This window comes from Calonectris borealis, chromosome 3 (assembly GCF_964195595.1).
Source record: "Calonectris borealis chromosome 3, bCalBor7.hap1.2, whole genome shotgun sequence".
In the NCBI taxonomy this organism is placed as follows: domain Eukaryota; kingdom Metazoa; phylum Chordata; class Aves; order Procellariiformes; family Procellariidae; genus Calonectris; species Calonectris borealis.
In genome coordinates, this window is record NC_134314.1 from 24949359 (window position 1) to 24967082 (window position 17724).

At 36.0% G+C, this 17724-nt stretch overlaps 1 protein-coding gene across 1 annotated transcript in view; it reads right to left on the reverse strand.

The window, feature by feature from the left end:
• Positions 1-17724, reverse strand: part of CSMD1 (CUB and Sushi multiple domains 1) — a 1311413-nt gene that overhangs the window by 296645 nt on the left and 997044 nt on the right. Inside the window, exons 18-21 of the mRNA XM_075145187.1 lie at positions 12373-12561; positions 8748-8864; positions 7099-7314; positions 3012-3200 (exon numbers count right to left, since the gene is read on the reverse strand). Of these exons, the coding sequence (XP_075001288.1) occupies positions 3012-3200; positions 7099-7314; positions 8748-8864; positions 12373-12561 (711 nt within the window). The remainder of the gene's footprint in view (positions 1-3011; positions 3201-7098; positions 7315-8747; positions 8865-12372; positions 12562-17724) is intronic.

Sequence of the window (17724 nt, forward strand, 5' to 3'; positions counted from 1 at the left end):
ACTTTCTGCTAATACCTTTGACAGTGATTCTTTAAGCAGCCTCTAAACCACTCATTTGCGACACATGGATCTTTGTCTAGAAAGTCTAGAAACCCCTCCTAAAGTATACCATCTTTGCATGTATACTATAGGCAGCATCAATTCACTTTTCAGAGATTAGATTATCTCAGGATAGAGAAATAATAGCACACAGGTATGTAGCCGAAATGGGAATTCAAAGTAGGTCCAATGAAACATAAATGCAGGTAACCAAAGGTGGTATCTGCTGGATTACAGAAGTACTTTAGCTCTGGAACTGACCTCTTGGCCACAAGGCTTCATACATGCACTAACAAGATGTATGATAAAGGAGCAATAAAGATGTTGAGGCAAGACAATCGGAACTTTTGTCAATGACTGGTAATAAATAAATAAACAAACAAACAAACAAATAAATAAATGGAAGTAATTCCTCTATTTAGGCATCTAAATGGTGCCCAGAGACTGATTCATGTCACTGTAAAATAGATACCTAAATCTAGGATTTCTACTGATTTTATTGACTTAGCTGAGCTTAAAATTCTTGCTCACATGTACACAACGACACTGCAAATAGTCAAATTTAGATGTTTGGATCTGAATCTGAATCCTATCCACTATAAAATACCCGCAGACTGAGAATCCCTGCTCATCACCCATAGTACTGTAACCAGTTAAATTCCTGGTATATGACAGCTGGTGACGGACCCATAGCTGTCCTCTGGGGAGTTAGATAATGAATTTGTAACCTCTCACTTTAATACCACTTTGTGTCTTCTAGTAATTTGTCATAATATCCAGTCATCTTTGACTGGTGCTTGGTGTTTTGGGGGTTCTTTTTTGTTTGTTTTGGTTTTTTTTTTTTGAGACAGAGAATATCATTATTTAAATATACAAGTATTTTTCCCTTTCTATATTTTGTCTATGTTTTTTAAGATGTCACAGTTACGGAATCATATATTTAAACTATCTCATTATACTTTGATATGACTTCACAGCAATTAATAACATTCGTAGATATTTTTATTAGGTAGAAACACTTTTCTACCTAAAAGACCTACCTTTCTTCTGTCAATCCTCAAAATACATCAGTGATTTGCTTAGAAAATGCTTTATATTAATATTAATTGTATTCATTCCATTTTGCTTCCTATAAATTATATAGGTACTAAATAAATTAATATGTTGACTGTATTAGAATCAGCTACTTAAGGAACTTTTTAAATGAGCAACAGTTAAGCAACATGCAGTAGCAAGAGTTTTTATTTTCAGTTTTAATTGCACATACATATAGCCTAACGATACCTTGATAAAGCTAATGGTTAATATATTACTTATTGATAATTGTAATAAAGCACAATTAACAGTCATCTTTTCCTCAATAACAAAGAAATAAGGAGATAGTTTTCCATTTACACACATGGACAGCTATAGAATAGTTGAACACTCTTAAAATTAGGGAAAATAAAATGCTAGGTTCAAAGTGAGTATGTGAATATTATTCTAGTGAAATTTGTACACTTTAAATCAATATGGACTGATGGAGTTAGGTCTCTTCTCCCTGGGGAAGAGAAGGCTCAGGGAGGGCCTCATCACATTATTCCAGTCCTTAGAGAGTACAAAGAGGATGAAGGCTCTCTCTTCACAAGGAGCCACGAGGGGCAACAGGTACAAGTTGCTCTCAATATAAGAAAGAAATTTTACAATACAGTGAGAACAATCAGTCACTGGAACAACCTTCCCAGGTATGTGGTAGAGTCCTCATCATTGCAGTTTTCAAGATGCAATTGGACAGGGTACTAGACAATCTCATCTAGGCTCCCTTTCCCACAAAAGGTTGGACTAGTTGATCTTTCGAGGTCCCTTCCAACTTGGACTGTTCTATGATTCTGTGATTCTATGATATAGGATGGTGCCCACTTGGTTAGCCAACATTCATAGACAGTGTGAAGAAGCCAGTGATACTTCTAAAACAAATCAAGCTGAAAATAGCCTAAGACTTAAATGTAGAATTTCCAAATGTATGGCAAACTCCATATGATACTGGTATCTCTCTCATCTGTTACTCTCTTTCATCATGGGTTATTTTTAAAGGTAAATTAGAAATAATTTACGTCTTTCCACAAAAATATATGTGTCTCTTACGTGCATATACAATGTAGGTGATATGACTTTTTCCAGATACAGAGATACATCCCTTTAAAACAAACAAAAGAAACAAGCCGAAGCTGAGTTTCTCTCTTAAGGAAATAAAATCTTATTTAAAACAAGAACCCTCTTAAGGAAATCCATTTAGAGGTGTGTGGAACTATTTGACATTTCAGAAGCGTTATGTCAATAGTACCTGATCAGATTCACTTCACACGGTGGTGATAAAACCATCTCACAAATCAAATACTGCAACAGTACAAATTTTATAAAATCCGGTCCCAGAGTTTTTCCCAGAAAAGAACTGTCCACTCAATTTGAGCTTATAGTTACTGATTTTTAACAACAGCACATTAATTTTAAAAATTACAGTTTACAATGCTTTAATACAGTTTATAGTTCATAAACTTTAAAAAAAAAAAAGTTTAGGGTTACAAGAATAAAAACGTAATATGAAAAAACACCCTTAAAACCAGACAGGGGACTTTAACAAAGGCTATTTTCACCTAAAAGCTCTAAACATTGTTTCTTTACCCTGAAAGATAAAGAAAGAAATTTGTACCTTAATTATGGCAAATATACAGTTCAATAATTAGATTTACATTTTATCTCACAAGACATTTTTATCTTATCTTCTATCACAATTCTAACTATTCCTCTTTCTTATTTTTGTTCTCTAAGTAAAAGAGACATGCATTACTTATACATTGCACTGACTTTAAAGTTTGTACGGCTTGGGGATCAATCCTTTCAACCCAAGCGCTTTGTTCTCTGCCCAGTATTCTGACACATGCCATGTGCTATTAACGATTTGATGAATGAAATGAAAGCATGTGACCACCTACCCACACACCTTGGCAGAGGTGCACTCCATACACGCCGACCACCTCCCAGGCAGGTGAGTTTATTAGCACCTTCCAGGCGATATCCAGGGAAACAAGAAAAGATCAAGGAATCTCCAACACCAAAATGAAAACCAATTCGCCTACTGAAGGCAGGAACACCAGGATCATCACATGGCTCCAGATCATATTCTGTAGACAGTAAAACATAATATATGAATAAATGGGACAAGTTGTCCACAGAGGAAAAAAAAGAAGCTTACCAAATTCATTGCATTGTGTCAGCATGGAACACTTGGAAAACATGTATTCCAGAATTGTGTTTTCTACTAAAACCCAGTACTGTTTCTATATGTCTATTATGGCTATATATACAGTAATTATGTATCTATTGTGTCCCATCCACACTACATTTATTTTCTTAAGTTCAAGGGTTGTAATCAGCTTGTACTGTAAGTAGTTTACAATAATTTTGTTTAATTACATCCTTTGTGTATAATTCTTGGTTCATTTCATCTGAACTCCCAAACAGCTTTAGAAGTGAGATTTACAGCTTAAAAAAATCATTATGTAATGAAGAAAATCTAACAAAAAATCAAACAAAGGGTCAGGTGAATGAAAAGACATATTACCACATTTTCAAAAAGTGTGCTTGAGTTTCCTAAGTAAAGCTACACTCTTAATCAGGCAATCTCTATTTGCATGCCTTTTAAAAATCCTACCGGTGTCACCCAACTGAAAAACGTGTATATATATATATATATATATATATATATATAAAAGAAGTCTCAAGTGCCTAATCTTTTTGTCTCATTTACAACTATGCATCAGGAATAATTCAGGTGGAGTCAGAAAAAATTAGAGGGAAAAAATCAGGGCTGTTACATACAGAGGGACTACATTGAACTCAGGAAATGTCTGAGCCACACATTCCCTCATCCTCACAGAGTATGCTAGGGAAGTATCACTGGATGTTTGTTCTGTTTTGTGGGTTTTTTTCTTCCTTAGATATTCACTACTGATCATTGTTAGAGACAAGATGTTGAAAAATATCAACTTTAAGTCTAATCCAAAAAGTCTGATTTTATATTTCTCAGAATAGGATCCAAAAGATCCAAGAGATCACTTAGAAGAGAGACAGTTCTGGTAACTGATAAGAAAAGCCATTTTCTAAAACATTTACCTTGGAGGATGTGGAAGGTAGGGTCAAATCCTTTTAGTTAGAGGAAGAAACTCCATTTAGTCAGGGGAAGAAACACACCCAAAGTTTCTGAATGAGCATTTAAACAGCTGACTTACTGAATAAAATAAAGAAAGAAATCCTTCCCTATAGTAATTGCCTTGTGGGAAGGTCCTGAATAGTAGAAGGAATCTCTAAACCACACCAGTTTCTGCTGGCAAAAGTTGTAAGTTTTTAAAACACATGATCTACTACCTCTGCTCAGCACTATAAAGTCTGAAGTAGACATGGAGATACGCTGTGACAAACCTTCAGGCACCTGGGAATTTTCCTGACAAATTTCTGTGTCAGATGACATTCCAAACAGATTAAGGTCTTCTCACTAAATACTTCTTACTATGCAGAAATACAACCTGATTGTGTGAAAATAAGAAAAGACTCACCGATTTGTGTCATAAAATTAAGGTACATTATAATATTTCTCAAAATATTTATTTAATATAAATGATGGCATATGATGGCTATCTATGAGCCATATATATCAGTTGTAGACAGGGCATGAACTTGTGCTTGTGTTTGAAAAATTCTGTGATCCACATATTTTGTTACTTTACAATTTTTCCCCTTGCATCCATGACGATATTTTGCGTATTTTTCTACAAGTTACATAGCCCTTTGCCATTTTGAGTAATTTATAAATAAACTATAAGAGATATCATTTAATATTCACATTTACATTCCAAACTTGCAAAACTGCTGATCTCTGATTTGGTTAGTCCAAAGTCCTGCTTGACCACCCTGATCTCCTTCTATGACCAGGTGACCCGCCTAGTGGATGAGGGGAAGACTGTGGATGTGGTCGACCTGGATTTCAGTAAAGCCTTTGACACTGTCTCCCACAGCATTCTCCTAGAGAAGCTGGCGGCTCACGGCTTAGACAGGTACACTCTTCGCTGGGTAAAAAACTGGTTGGACGGCCAAGCCCAGAGAGTTGTGGTGAATGCAGTTAAATCCAGTTGGTGACCGGTCACGAGTGGTGTTCCCCAGGACTCAGTTTTGGGACCAGTCTTGTTCAATATCTTTATCAACGATCTGGATGAGGGGATCGAGTGCTCCCTCAGTAAGTTTGCAGATGACACCAAGCTGGGTGGGAGCATTGATCTGCTTGAGGGTAGGAAGGCTCTGCAGAGGGACCTGCACAGGCTGGATCGATGGGCCGAGGCCAACTGTATGAGGTGCAACAAGGCCAAGTGCCGGGTCCTGCACTTGGGCCACAACAACCCCAGGCAACGTTACAGGCTTGGGGAAGAGTGGCTGGAAAGCTGCCCGGAGGAAAAGGACCTGGGGGTGCTGGTTGACAGCCGGCTGAACATGAGCCGGCAGTGTGCCCAGGTGGCCAAGAAGGCCAATGGCATCCTGGTTTGTATCAGAAATTGTGTGGCCAGCAGGAGTAGGGAGGTGATCGTGCCCCTGTACTCGGCACTGGTGAGGCCGCACCTCAAATCCTGTGTTCAGTTTTGGGCCCCTCACTCCAAGAAGGACATGGAGGTGTTGGAGTGTGTCCAGAGAAGGGCAACGAAGCTGGTGAAGGGTGTGGAGCACAAGTCTTATGAGGAGCGGCTGAGGGAACTGGGGTTGTTTAGTCTGGAGAAGAGGAGGCTCAGGGTAGACCTTATCGCACTTTACAACTACCTGAAAGGAGGTTGTAGCGAGGTGGGTGTTGGTCTCTTCTGCCAAGTAACTAGCGGTAGGACGAGAGGAAACGGCCTCAAGTTGAGCCAAGGGAGGATTAGACTGGACATTAGGAAAAACTTCTTTACTGAAAGAGTGGTCAAGCCTTGGAACAGGCTGCCCAGGGAAGTGGTTGAGTCACCATCCCTGGAAGTATTTAAAAGACGTGTAGATGTGGTGCTTAGGGGCATCGTGTAGTGGGCATGGTGGTGTTGTGTTGACGGTTGGACTTGATGATCTTAGAGGTCTTTTCCAACCTTAATGATTCTATGATTCTATGATTCTAAGTATCTAGAACAAATGTAATGCAGCATTTGATATAAGTAAATCCAACACTATTGCTCTAGTCAGGGAGGTGGGTTTTTTTTTCTTTTTTAAATAAGCAAGCTAGATAAGATACATTATTTGCAAACAGTATGTTCATCTGTAAACATTGCCAGATCTCAACAAAACGTAGTAATTTTTTCAGTTCTTGAAAAATGATATGAGAGTTAGAAATATGCGTTCCTTATGTACTTCTTCCACAGAATATCCGTGTGCATGAGCATCTCAACCAGTGGTTGATTCATTCATATGAGTATCTGTAAATATTCTACATTCCAGTAATAGAGATAGGCAAAGAAAATTATTGAGAAATGTATTTTATATGTCGTAACTTAAATTTTTCAATTATCTTAAAGAGGAATTTATAAAAATTATCAGAACTTCTTCATATATCAACAGCTAAAAAATCTTTTATTTTATTTTTATATATACATTTTCTATTCCAAAATCAGTCTTCAATTTAGACTCTTCTGTGACTCTGAATTAGCACACTACTGCTTTTTTTACAGTTTCTATACTTCCTTTAATAAAACAGTACCAGTTAGATTCTTTCTTCTGAAGCGGTACATTCTATCTTTGTACTTTTTTCCCCCCTTAATTTTCCTCCAAACTTATTTTTCACACTGTTGATGGCTCTCTGAGAACAGGGAAAACTTCTCCTTAAAAGAGTCACATCACCAACATCCTTCTCGATCTGTTAGCCACCTTCGTAAACCTTAGCCAGTTTTCCATGATAGAGACTATACAATTTCTATTGACTGTTTTTACTGGTGCTTTATAATGTTTCTGCTATCTACAAGTAAAAATATTATCTGGAAACAGTTTCTGGATATTTAGCAAGATGGAATTTCTTACCAGAAAACGTTATGTTGAAGCCTTCATAAGAAATTGAAAAATCAGATATAAATCGAAGCTGTGCAGTAAAATTTCCAAAGAGGCCAGCTTTGATTGTAGGGGGTAAGACTGAGCCAGTTAACCTGGCTACTGGTTCTGTGAAGCTGCCGTCTTCAGTGATGAGCAAATAGTCATGAGAGCTCTCAAGGTGAAAGGTATGAAAAACCAGCTGCACACCTTTAAAAATATTAAAAAGGGGAAAAGAAAAGCATTTAATAGGAAGTTTTTCTCTTCCTTTATACACAGGTGACACAGAGAGTAAATCTTACATTATATGGAAAGATTCTTAGAAAAAGTCACGCATGGAATCAAAATCTGAAATTCAGCGAATAAAACTTACAGAAAGCACATAGGCTCAACCAATCAGTATGTGCAGTGTGGATGTTTGTTTAGCTCACCGTAAATCAATAGCTCCCATAAGAGAACTGATGGGATTCAGTATTATTTGTATACAGCCCTCTGAAAATCTAGATTTGTACTGTATAGATTTTATTCAAGTTCCTATATGTCTTTTATTTATAATCACTACCATGACCTCACTATTAAACTAGGAAACATACATTAATAATTGGCTAAAATTTTGTATTCTTGTTTTATTTTTGCATTTCCTCCAGCACAATTCTGTTTTTTACGCTAGATTTCAGGGAAGTGCCAATACACAAGGACAAAGCAGATACAAGTTTTATATACGGTCTTCCATATATACAGATTCACATTTTCTGGGACCAGTCCTTTACTCAAGCCATGACTGTTTTTTCAGTTGCCAACTTCCAATCTAGCAATGAATTAAATTTTGAATTACAATTAGGTTTTCAAACACAATTATTTACTGTGGGGAACAATATTCTTCTTAGAAAGTCTTCTCATATATTTTACATTTAAAATGCGATATGAGTTTTAAACAAAAATCCAATCCGTAAGAAGATTTTAAACAGTAGAAACTTCTAATATACTTCTCAGGCTATCACACATAACAAAGACTTTTCTTGTCATAGAAAGGAGATTGAGGAATATTTTTATTATGTTTTGATTCAGTGGTATGTAACACATCATTAGTACTTCCTAGGCTTTTTTCCTTAGTTCTTTTACACATTTCCCTAAAGTATAAGCTGCTAAGCTTAACTGTGCATCCAAATTTTACTCTACTGTATATATAACATAAAAATATATAATTTTTGGCCCTAATGATTTAAGTCTGAAATCTAAGGTTACTAATACATGGATCAAATCTGCTTCTTCATGCTTAATAATGGAGAAGAGCTATCAACAAGGTCTCGACAGCTTTCACTGAAAGATTTAGTGCTATTTAACAAGTAATTATTATTTTCATATATTTTACCTCTTCTATTTTCTGCCCATTTTTCTGAGAGACACTAAAACACATTTCCTCTGCTAACTGTTAAAAGAATGTTTCTCTTGCAAAATAAACACAAACTAGAAACAACACATTTGAAGATATTTATTTTGGGTAATTAAACTTCTTCCTCAAAAGAATGGCAGAAAGCACTGATTTAACTCAATTCATAAAAGGCATTTTATTGTGTTTGTGTGTTTGAATTTTTTAAACATAGACTTTACATATACATATGCAATTCGTATTAGATTCTTACCCTTGCCATGTGACACTTCAATAGTCCAAGTGCAGTTTAAAGAGTTTGGGTAAAAATCAGGAAAACCTGGAGAAAGAACAGTTCCACTCTTCCCATGAATATATCCACCACATAAAGCTTAACAAGAGAAAAAAAGGGGGGGAAAGAAACCAACAGAAGTCATACAGAAGTCCTGGGTTTTATTAAAAAAAAATCTAGTTCACTTTTTGAACTACCCTTAAAACTAAAAATAGGGTCATGTATTAAAATAAGAATTTAATTCATCCAAAGATATGACATTCACATTTGGCAACAATTTATTTATTCTTAAATTAGTTCTTGAAAGGGAGTTTATTTTTTATCTACAGCCTCTCCTGTTAATTAGAAGAATACAAAAATAAGTAGAACTTTATTCCAGAATATTGCAAGTATCAATTCTTATTTTACTAGTATTTAAGAAGCAAGATTAAAATTTTTTTGTGAACTAACTCAAAAATCAAATATCTTGCAGCTAGTTTTCTTTGCACTACGTATTTAGAAAGGTATATATTTAATTCCATTTTTATCAAACAAAAATATTTAAGAAACAAAATGTATTTTTTTCAAGTAATAGAAAAGTTTGTCTCTATTTGATTTCTTCTGTGATGTTCAGGAAAAAAAAAGTGTATTTTCCTCTCTTTCAAAGATTCAGATTGTCCCATCATAAGTAATTTATTTGGAACTGAGTATTTTGAAAGATGCAGGAACTACGCTAGAAACATTTCATGCATACTAGCATTTGCTAAACTAGGCTGCTCAACTTTGCATGGCAAATTAATTAAAGTTTAAGATTTGCATGCTGAATTGCTCACTGATCTTATAAATACACCATGGCTGTGCTTTTCACTCATCTGTTGCTTTCCAGCTTTTTATGTTTTTTTTTTTTAAATTTTAATAAACTAAATATTTAACAATAAAACAACAAAGCATTAAGATGCTTCTAGTCCTCATGACAAAATATTCAATAAACTTGCAGTACTTGTATGTAAATGTATATATGAAATATATATATACATACAAACATGCTGGCGTTATAGCTGAAGTTCTTTTTTTCATTTCTTCTTAGACTAAGGTGTTTGTTAAAGTTTTTAATGTTTTTTGAATTTATGTATATATATATTTATAAATAAGTAGAAGGAAAGGAAATGTTTCTAGCCTGGTTTTGCCTGTGTATATGTATTTCTGCACATAGCATGAATGAGAATATGCATAGCTAAAACCACAGTAAATATATGGTTGAACGCATTACTTAATAATAAATAACATAATTACAGACATCAGGTTTATAATGCCATAAATGAACGGTAGTATACATTCATTCAAAATCCCTTTTATTCTGTAAACATCACAGAAGGAAGAAAAATATTTGACTGTGCAACATTCCTTAAAGCAGATATTAAATATTTACAACTAATTTACATAGTTTTAAGTTTAAAATTTAAAATATGTAAATGATCTGTTTTTATTTAGCTCTCCCTAGAAAATTATTTTCACGCTCCACCTTGAGATTATAGTATTTTAAGAATGACACAATACTTAGAGGAAACTTTAGCCACTGTGTTTCTGTACAGAGTTCTTTTTCTTCTTTGTTGGCATGAAACAAAGCAACATGCTTTTCCCTTAGGGATTTATTCTGCTGGTTTAATTTCTGAAGTTGCAATTTTGAGATCATCAATAGTCTGCAGATGACTGCAAAACACTCATTTCAACCTCAGTTAAAGCTGTCACATTCCAAAAAATTGGGTCACAACTTTTTGAGCCTCAAAAGGCAAATACACAATGATTACCTAAAAGAATGTGAGTTTTATTTTGTCTTTTTAGACTAGTTAATTCAATGAAGTTGAATATGTGAGGAAAAAAGAAGAAACTGAGTGTAACCCTTGTATGTTGCTTGCCTAGAGGCCCTACTCCAGAAAGGCTTGAAATTTTCTATTATACACTTATGCTGAAAGTGGGTGATGGACCTGGGAAATAAGGACTCTCTTTCAATGAGTGAAAATTAACTAGATCTTTCTGTAGTTCAACATTCATATGTGAACAAAAGAATTGAATATTGATGTTTTAACTCAAAAATATGTTCAAAATTTTTAGTACAAAGTAAATTGAAAAAGAATAGGATACTATTCAAAGTTAGGATTCCTACAGTAGTTTTCTTCAACCCATTGCAGCAAAGCAAACAAGTAAAAGGAACCCATAAAACCAATGGAATAATATTTAAAATGCTTTGCTCATTTTAAAATTACAGCTTATAGGAAGTTTTGTGACACTCCGAAGTTCATCAACTGTGCCAAGAACATACAGTCTAAAATTTGATCAAAAAATGCAATTGAAAACAATAGTTTGCTTCTGGCCTTGCAAAGGAGGAACAAGTTGTAATGCTTCCAAGGTGGGTGAGTTTGAATGGTAGATTAGTTTGCTTTGTAGTGATTAAGAGCTTTTAACTATACGATAATCTTTAGCTTATATGTTTTGTGTATGGGGCCGGAAGCCTGTAGTGAGAATTAGAAGCCTGAGTAAGTGCTTAGATTTAACAAAACAGTTTAAAACTGAGTTAGAAACTCAAATACTTTGCTGAATCTAACTCTAAGTTTGCCCTTTGACATTCCACTGTAATCAATGAAAACTTTGATCCTGAAAAGGGAGTCAGAAATTCATTAATATAAGTAATTCACTAAAGCAAGAGCCTTTGTTCATATGGGCTTGGGTCTTCTCCCTTCACACATTGATCTTTCACCACCGCCTTAGAACATAGTTATATCTTAACAAGAAAGAAGCCTGATCAAGACAAACATGCTTTTAAAGGTAATCATTTAGCAACCAGAAGGGAAAAAATAGGAAGTTTTAGCAGGAAGTTTAACGAAAGGAGTTATGGAGAATTTTCAGAGATGCCGGTTTCTATCCCTATTGAAATACTTAGCTACGTTTGGATCTTATATTCTGTGGTTTCTATCAGAGGGATTTTATAGCAAATATACAAACATTCCACAAAAAAAATGAGTTGATTCTGTAGTTCATAGAAAAAGATCTTAGAAAAAAATCCAATAATAAAAATGAGCACAGAAATATTTGCTCGTATTGTTCAGCATTTAAAAAAATGTTTCATGAAAGCTCTAGACAGTTTCATACTGCACATCCCCCAAAACAATTAATGAACAAATTAAAATTTTGAAACAAAAACATGTCAAGAAAATTAATTACATAGGCTAATCACTATCTGTTTTAGTATTGAGTATCCTAAATTTTGAGCAATTATTTTGGTATTCAGTATTCTAAGTTTAAAACATAAGTTAAATTTATTGGCTTTGCTTCAAAAATATTAGTTGTATGGCACCATTTTCATTCACAGTTGAACAATGGCACCCTCTGAGAATTCTGATTTTTTATTGGTGAATATATATCTGTAAATTTCACTGTACATTATCGTACTTGACTGAAAGTTGATATAGAGATGTAAAGTTATGGCTTTCATTAAAAGTAAAATCATTTTTGAAAAGTATGGATCTTGGTGTAATTGAAGGGAGGTAATAGCAATGATAAGCTTAATTAGTTCTCGAAAATAGGAGATTCTTGGACTTTAAAGCTGCCATCTGAAGAACTTGACACTTACCATCACAGCTGGGTAATGCATGATTCCACTGATGGTTTCTTTCACATATGAGTGGTTCTTCATCACTCAGTGTATATCCTGGATCACAGCTAAAAGTTACTGTAGAGCGGATATTAAAGTTGTTACCATGGCGATGGCCATTCACTGGAATCCCCGGGTCAAGGCAGGAATCTGATTCCAAAGTAACACCTGAAACACACAGATTTAATTTGTTTATTTCCCCTTTTTTTTCAGATAGTAAACAGAAAAAATCCCAAACAAAACACAAAATGAGTAAGATGGGAGGAATAAAGCGCCCCCAAAAGATTCTTGGTAACATTGCCTGAGAACTGATGTGGGATATAAAGCATTTTCTCTAGCTGTTGTCACTGACTCAGAGCAGTTTTTCAATTTTCAATCTCATAGAACAGAGAAGCCCAAAAAAATGAAAAAAGAGACATCAAAAGCACTGAACATCTGAAACTATAGGAATATATTAAGGTTCAAAGTATGAATACAAATTTTGCTACTATATAAGTCATATTTGATTATTCCATTTCATCTATTCAAGTTGTAATACTGCAGAACAATTCAACTTTCCTGTGTCATAGTAATGGTTATCTGACTTAGCAAAAAGCAGTGTCGAAAAACTGCAATTGATGAACTCCGAAACTACCTAATTCCTATAGATACTATCCTATGCATCAAAAATAGAAAGACAATGAATGTAGCTTACACAGTTGTATAACTCTTATCTGACAGAAGGAGTCTTTAGTAATTATGTCTTACAGCAGAGATTGAATAGTGTTTAGTAAATAAACCTGGAGCTATACACTGAACAAGGAAAAAAAACCCAGAATTATCAAATGGAGGCTCATTAACCGAGCATTATCCATTATGCTTATAGTGATAGCAAACAATTGTGGAATTTAATCATGTAATGAGCTATAATGGTTACACGCAAGGGAAACAAATAAAGACTCTCTATCGGGATGAAAGGAATATCTTTTATTTTTTGTTACTATATGTGGTGGGTTGACCTTGGCTGGCTGCCAGTCCCCTACCCAGCTGCTGTCACACTCTCCTCTGCAACAGTTCAGGGGGAGAAAATAAGATAGCAAATAAGATGAAAAAGCTCATGGGCTGAGATAAAGACAGGGAGATCACTTACCAATTACCATCACAGTCAAACCAGAATGAATTGGAGGAAAATTAATTTAATTTATTGCCAATTAAAAATAAAGTAGGTTGGTGAGAAACAAAGACAAAACCTAAAACACCACCACCACCCCATTCTTCCCAGGCTCAAGTTCGCTCCTTCATCTCACATCTTCACTCACTTCTCTACCTCCCCACCCCTCCCCAAGAGGCGTGGCAGGGATGGGGAATGGGGGTTGCGGTCTGTCCATAACAGTTACTGCCTGCTGCTCCTTCCTCCTCACACTTTTCCCCTGCTCTAGCGTCAGTCCTTCCCACAGGCTGCAGTCCTTCAGGATAAACCTGCTCCTGCATGGGCCTGCACAGGCTACAGCTTCCTTCAGGGAATATCCACCTGTTCTGACACGGGGCCTGCCACGGGCTGCAGTGTGGATATCTGCTCCAATGTGGTCTCTTCCATGGGCTGCAGGGGAATATCTGCTTGGAGCACCTACCTCCTTCTTCTCTGACCTTGGCATTTATAGGATTGTTACTCACGCTTTCTTCTCCTCACTCACTTATGCGGCATTTTGCCCTTTCTTAAGTATGTTATCACAGACGTGCCACCAACTTGGCTGATGGGCTCAGCTGCGCCCTGCAGCTGGGTCTGTTGGAGCCAGCTCGAACCGTCTGTGTCCGGCACGGGGCAGACTGTGGCCTCTCTTCACAAAGGATACCCCTGCAGCACCCCCCATAACCAAAACCTTGACGCCTACACCTGATATACTGTGTCATGTGCCTGGAAACAAGAATGACTGAGTTAGATAGAACCTCTTCAGTGGATGGGGACATTATTCCTTCTTCTGTGAGAAGCTGAGCATGGCCATAGGAAAACCTTGAGAATGCTGGCTGTGGCGCATAAAGAGACAACTGAGAGTATGAAAGACACAGCCAGCATGAAGCCTGCAGTAAAAGGAAAAAAAAGAAGAAGCAGCTGGCTGAAAACAGCAGGTAGCAAACACAGTCAAGCCTCAGAGGTAACAGAGAGACCCAGAGGAGCGTGTATAGAGTTTTCTACAACTCAAAAAGCCACTCACTTGTTAAAAAACTGCCCACAAAGGGATAGGAAGTGTACGGGGCAGAGGGGGGGAACCATTTATAAACACTTTAATGTTTGTTCTCAGGCAATTATTTTGATCTACTTTATTTTGAAAAATTCTTTGTTGTGTGTCTGTTTAAATAACACTGGACTTTTGAGTTTAAAATTCCTTATTGGTTTTTGGGATAAAATCTAGGCATATCCACCTCAAAGCTCTGGCACCCATTGCATTAACTTAAGTATTTTCTCATTAATTTTCACGTTAATTTCAGTATTTTGGTGCTGTAAGAATGCTGTAAGTTGGCATGATTTCATATGGGTGATTTCATCACTCATAGATGCTGTGAGAGCCTTGAGCAAGATTAGTTCTCCTGAGGTCTTTAAAGATTTTATGTGCTTCCTCACAGGTGACCTGAATTTCTAGCATGACTCTTTCCAGTCTACTTTTTGCCAAAGAATTTCCTTCCTCAGAGCCAACTTCTGACAGCACAAAACTCTCTATAGCAGGATGTTATGCCTTTCTTAGCTCCTTAGCCCTCTAAACACATCCTGAAGGTGCTGGTCCTCTCAGCTGCCTGTGTATCTATAACTGTTTCTGTGGAAGTTGTACTCTCAGTTTACTGGTTTTACCATGCTGTATTTATCCAGGACTACCACATAACCTTAGGAACAAAGTAGAAGCAGTTCAAAACTAAGGAAAAAATGATTTATCAGGGCATAAAGTAAAGGTTTTAGAATTATAGATATGAGGGGTTGGAAAGCAGGACTACAAACAAAAATATCATAAAAAATGACTCTAGCTTGCACAGAGAAATATTCCTTGTTCCCTCCAGCTATTCTTATATCTCAGTTAGAATTCAGATTTGAAAGCTTATGATCTAGTTTTCATGAGGTATCCCTGCCATACTTAAATTCTAGATGAATACGTTTCTTCTAGACTTGCCTGCATGCTCTTATGCAAATGTACCATGTTAGCTGACACAGTACATTTTTAGATTCCCTTCACCTGGCTTAAATTGCTTAATATAGACTGAAAGAACCCTTTTAAGTCTATAATATTCTGCACTGTATGTGCCCTAAATAAATATTAATATGTATGAAATTTTAACTTTGATACACATCAATTTTTTTCACACAGAGTATACTTCGTGTTTTGAGGTTTGTTAGAGTATATGGAGGTCCACAGTAGCACTTTTAAAATTCCTTACTCTTAGGGCACCCTTCTACCCTTGCCTCAACACATCAACTGCTTTGGGATTCTGAGTCACATATAACAGGTAAACTCATCAGTTTCTTTTTGAAATGATAACTCTAGATTACTACATTCTTTCAGATTTTTGCAGAGACCAAAAGCTGTAGCAACTCTATCAACTTCCAATAAATAAAGAAGTCAGCCCAGGCCATAGAGCTTCATTCTCAGGAGAAAATATTCAGTGTGTAAGGTTTAACAATCATAAACATAGCTGCAAAGAAATAATTTTTCTTTGCTTCTTTGGACAAAGATTTGTTTTTTTTTTTTCTTAATAGAAGACAACATAAGACAAGCTTAATAATGGGTAGTACTGAGAGGCCTGACTACAAAAAGACAATATTAAACTATATATGAGAAATTCTGGCACCACAGTGATAAATTTTGGGCTCATGGTTGGAAAGCAATGTTTTAATATTATTCATAACAATTGGCTCAGTAAATATAAGATTAAAGTCTGGGTGAAAACAATGTCTTTTCTCTCCCACCCTACATAATGCAATATTTCTCAAGAAGAGCATGCTCAGTAGCTTCCTTGAAAAATGCTCCATCCACTTCACTTCATGTAGCAGTGAGAATTAGATAAGCAGATAATTCTATCTTACAATTTAATCATTCTCTTTTCAAAGGAACATAACACACAATCCAAAGTAAACAGCAAACACACAAACAAAAGATTTTATGCATCACTGAATAATTGAAAAATATGGACAGTCATCTTCAACAACTTCACTCTGTCAATACTGACATTTCATCAAACATTTATCAACCTATTGTTGTTAGTTTCATTGATTACTAAAATGCATATTTTTCAAACACTTAGAATTATAAGTGATTTTTAGTAACTAGTTTAATCATTAGATCCCATTAGATCTCTAAAGAGGAAATTGATTTGTTGCTGTAATGCTTGAAGCATACAACAGCTATACAGTTTAATATACTACATATTCATATATGTTACACACCTATATTTTTCCCTTCACAGATCAAATAGTTAAAATCATTAGAAAAATGAAATATTGAAGTGTAAGAGGTTGTCTAAAGAATGCTCATTGCACAAAATGGATGAAGAAAATAAGTCTGGTAAGAAAAACAGAAAGCAAAACATGGCTGCGTACCATAACCACTATGTTACCCATTCATGTTAGCTATGGAGCAGTTGTTGTGTTATTCAATGAATCTCAAAAATGTTATGAACAATGGAAGTGTTTCAGCATTGTGGAAGCTAGAGTGTTATTCTTTCCCATTAGTATAGAATCATCCAGAACATCAATAAGGCAGATGACAAAAGCAATTTTTTGAACAGTAAGAGACGAATATTGCCTAATAAAATAGCTGATGTCGAGGTTTAACCTGGCAGGCAGCCAAATACCACGCAGCCGCTCACTCACTCCCCCCACCCCCAGCGGGACGGGGAGAGAATCGGAAGGGTAAGAGTGAGAAAAAACTCGTGGGTTGAGATAAAGACAGTTTAATAGAACAGGGGAAAAAAAGGAAAATAATAATGATAATGATAAAATATACAAAATTAGTGATGCACAATGCAATTGCTCACCACCCGCGCTGACCGATAACCAAGTAGCGATCGGTACTTCCTGGATCACGCCTACCCTTCATATACTGAGCATGACGTCACATGGTATGGAATACCCCATTAGCCAGCTGGGCTGGCTGTCCTGATTATGTTCCCTCCCATCTTGTGTACCTAGCTCAGTCAGTAGGCACGGGAGCTGTCCTTGGACTAGGAGGGCACTTAGCAACAACTGAAAACATCAGTGTGTTATCAACATTCTCCTCGTACTAAATCCAAAACACAGCACTAGGAAGAAATTTAACCCTATCCCAGCCGAAACCAGGACAGTATCCACCCCTTATTCCATACCATTTA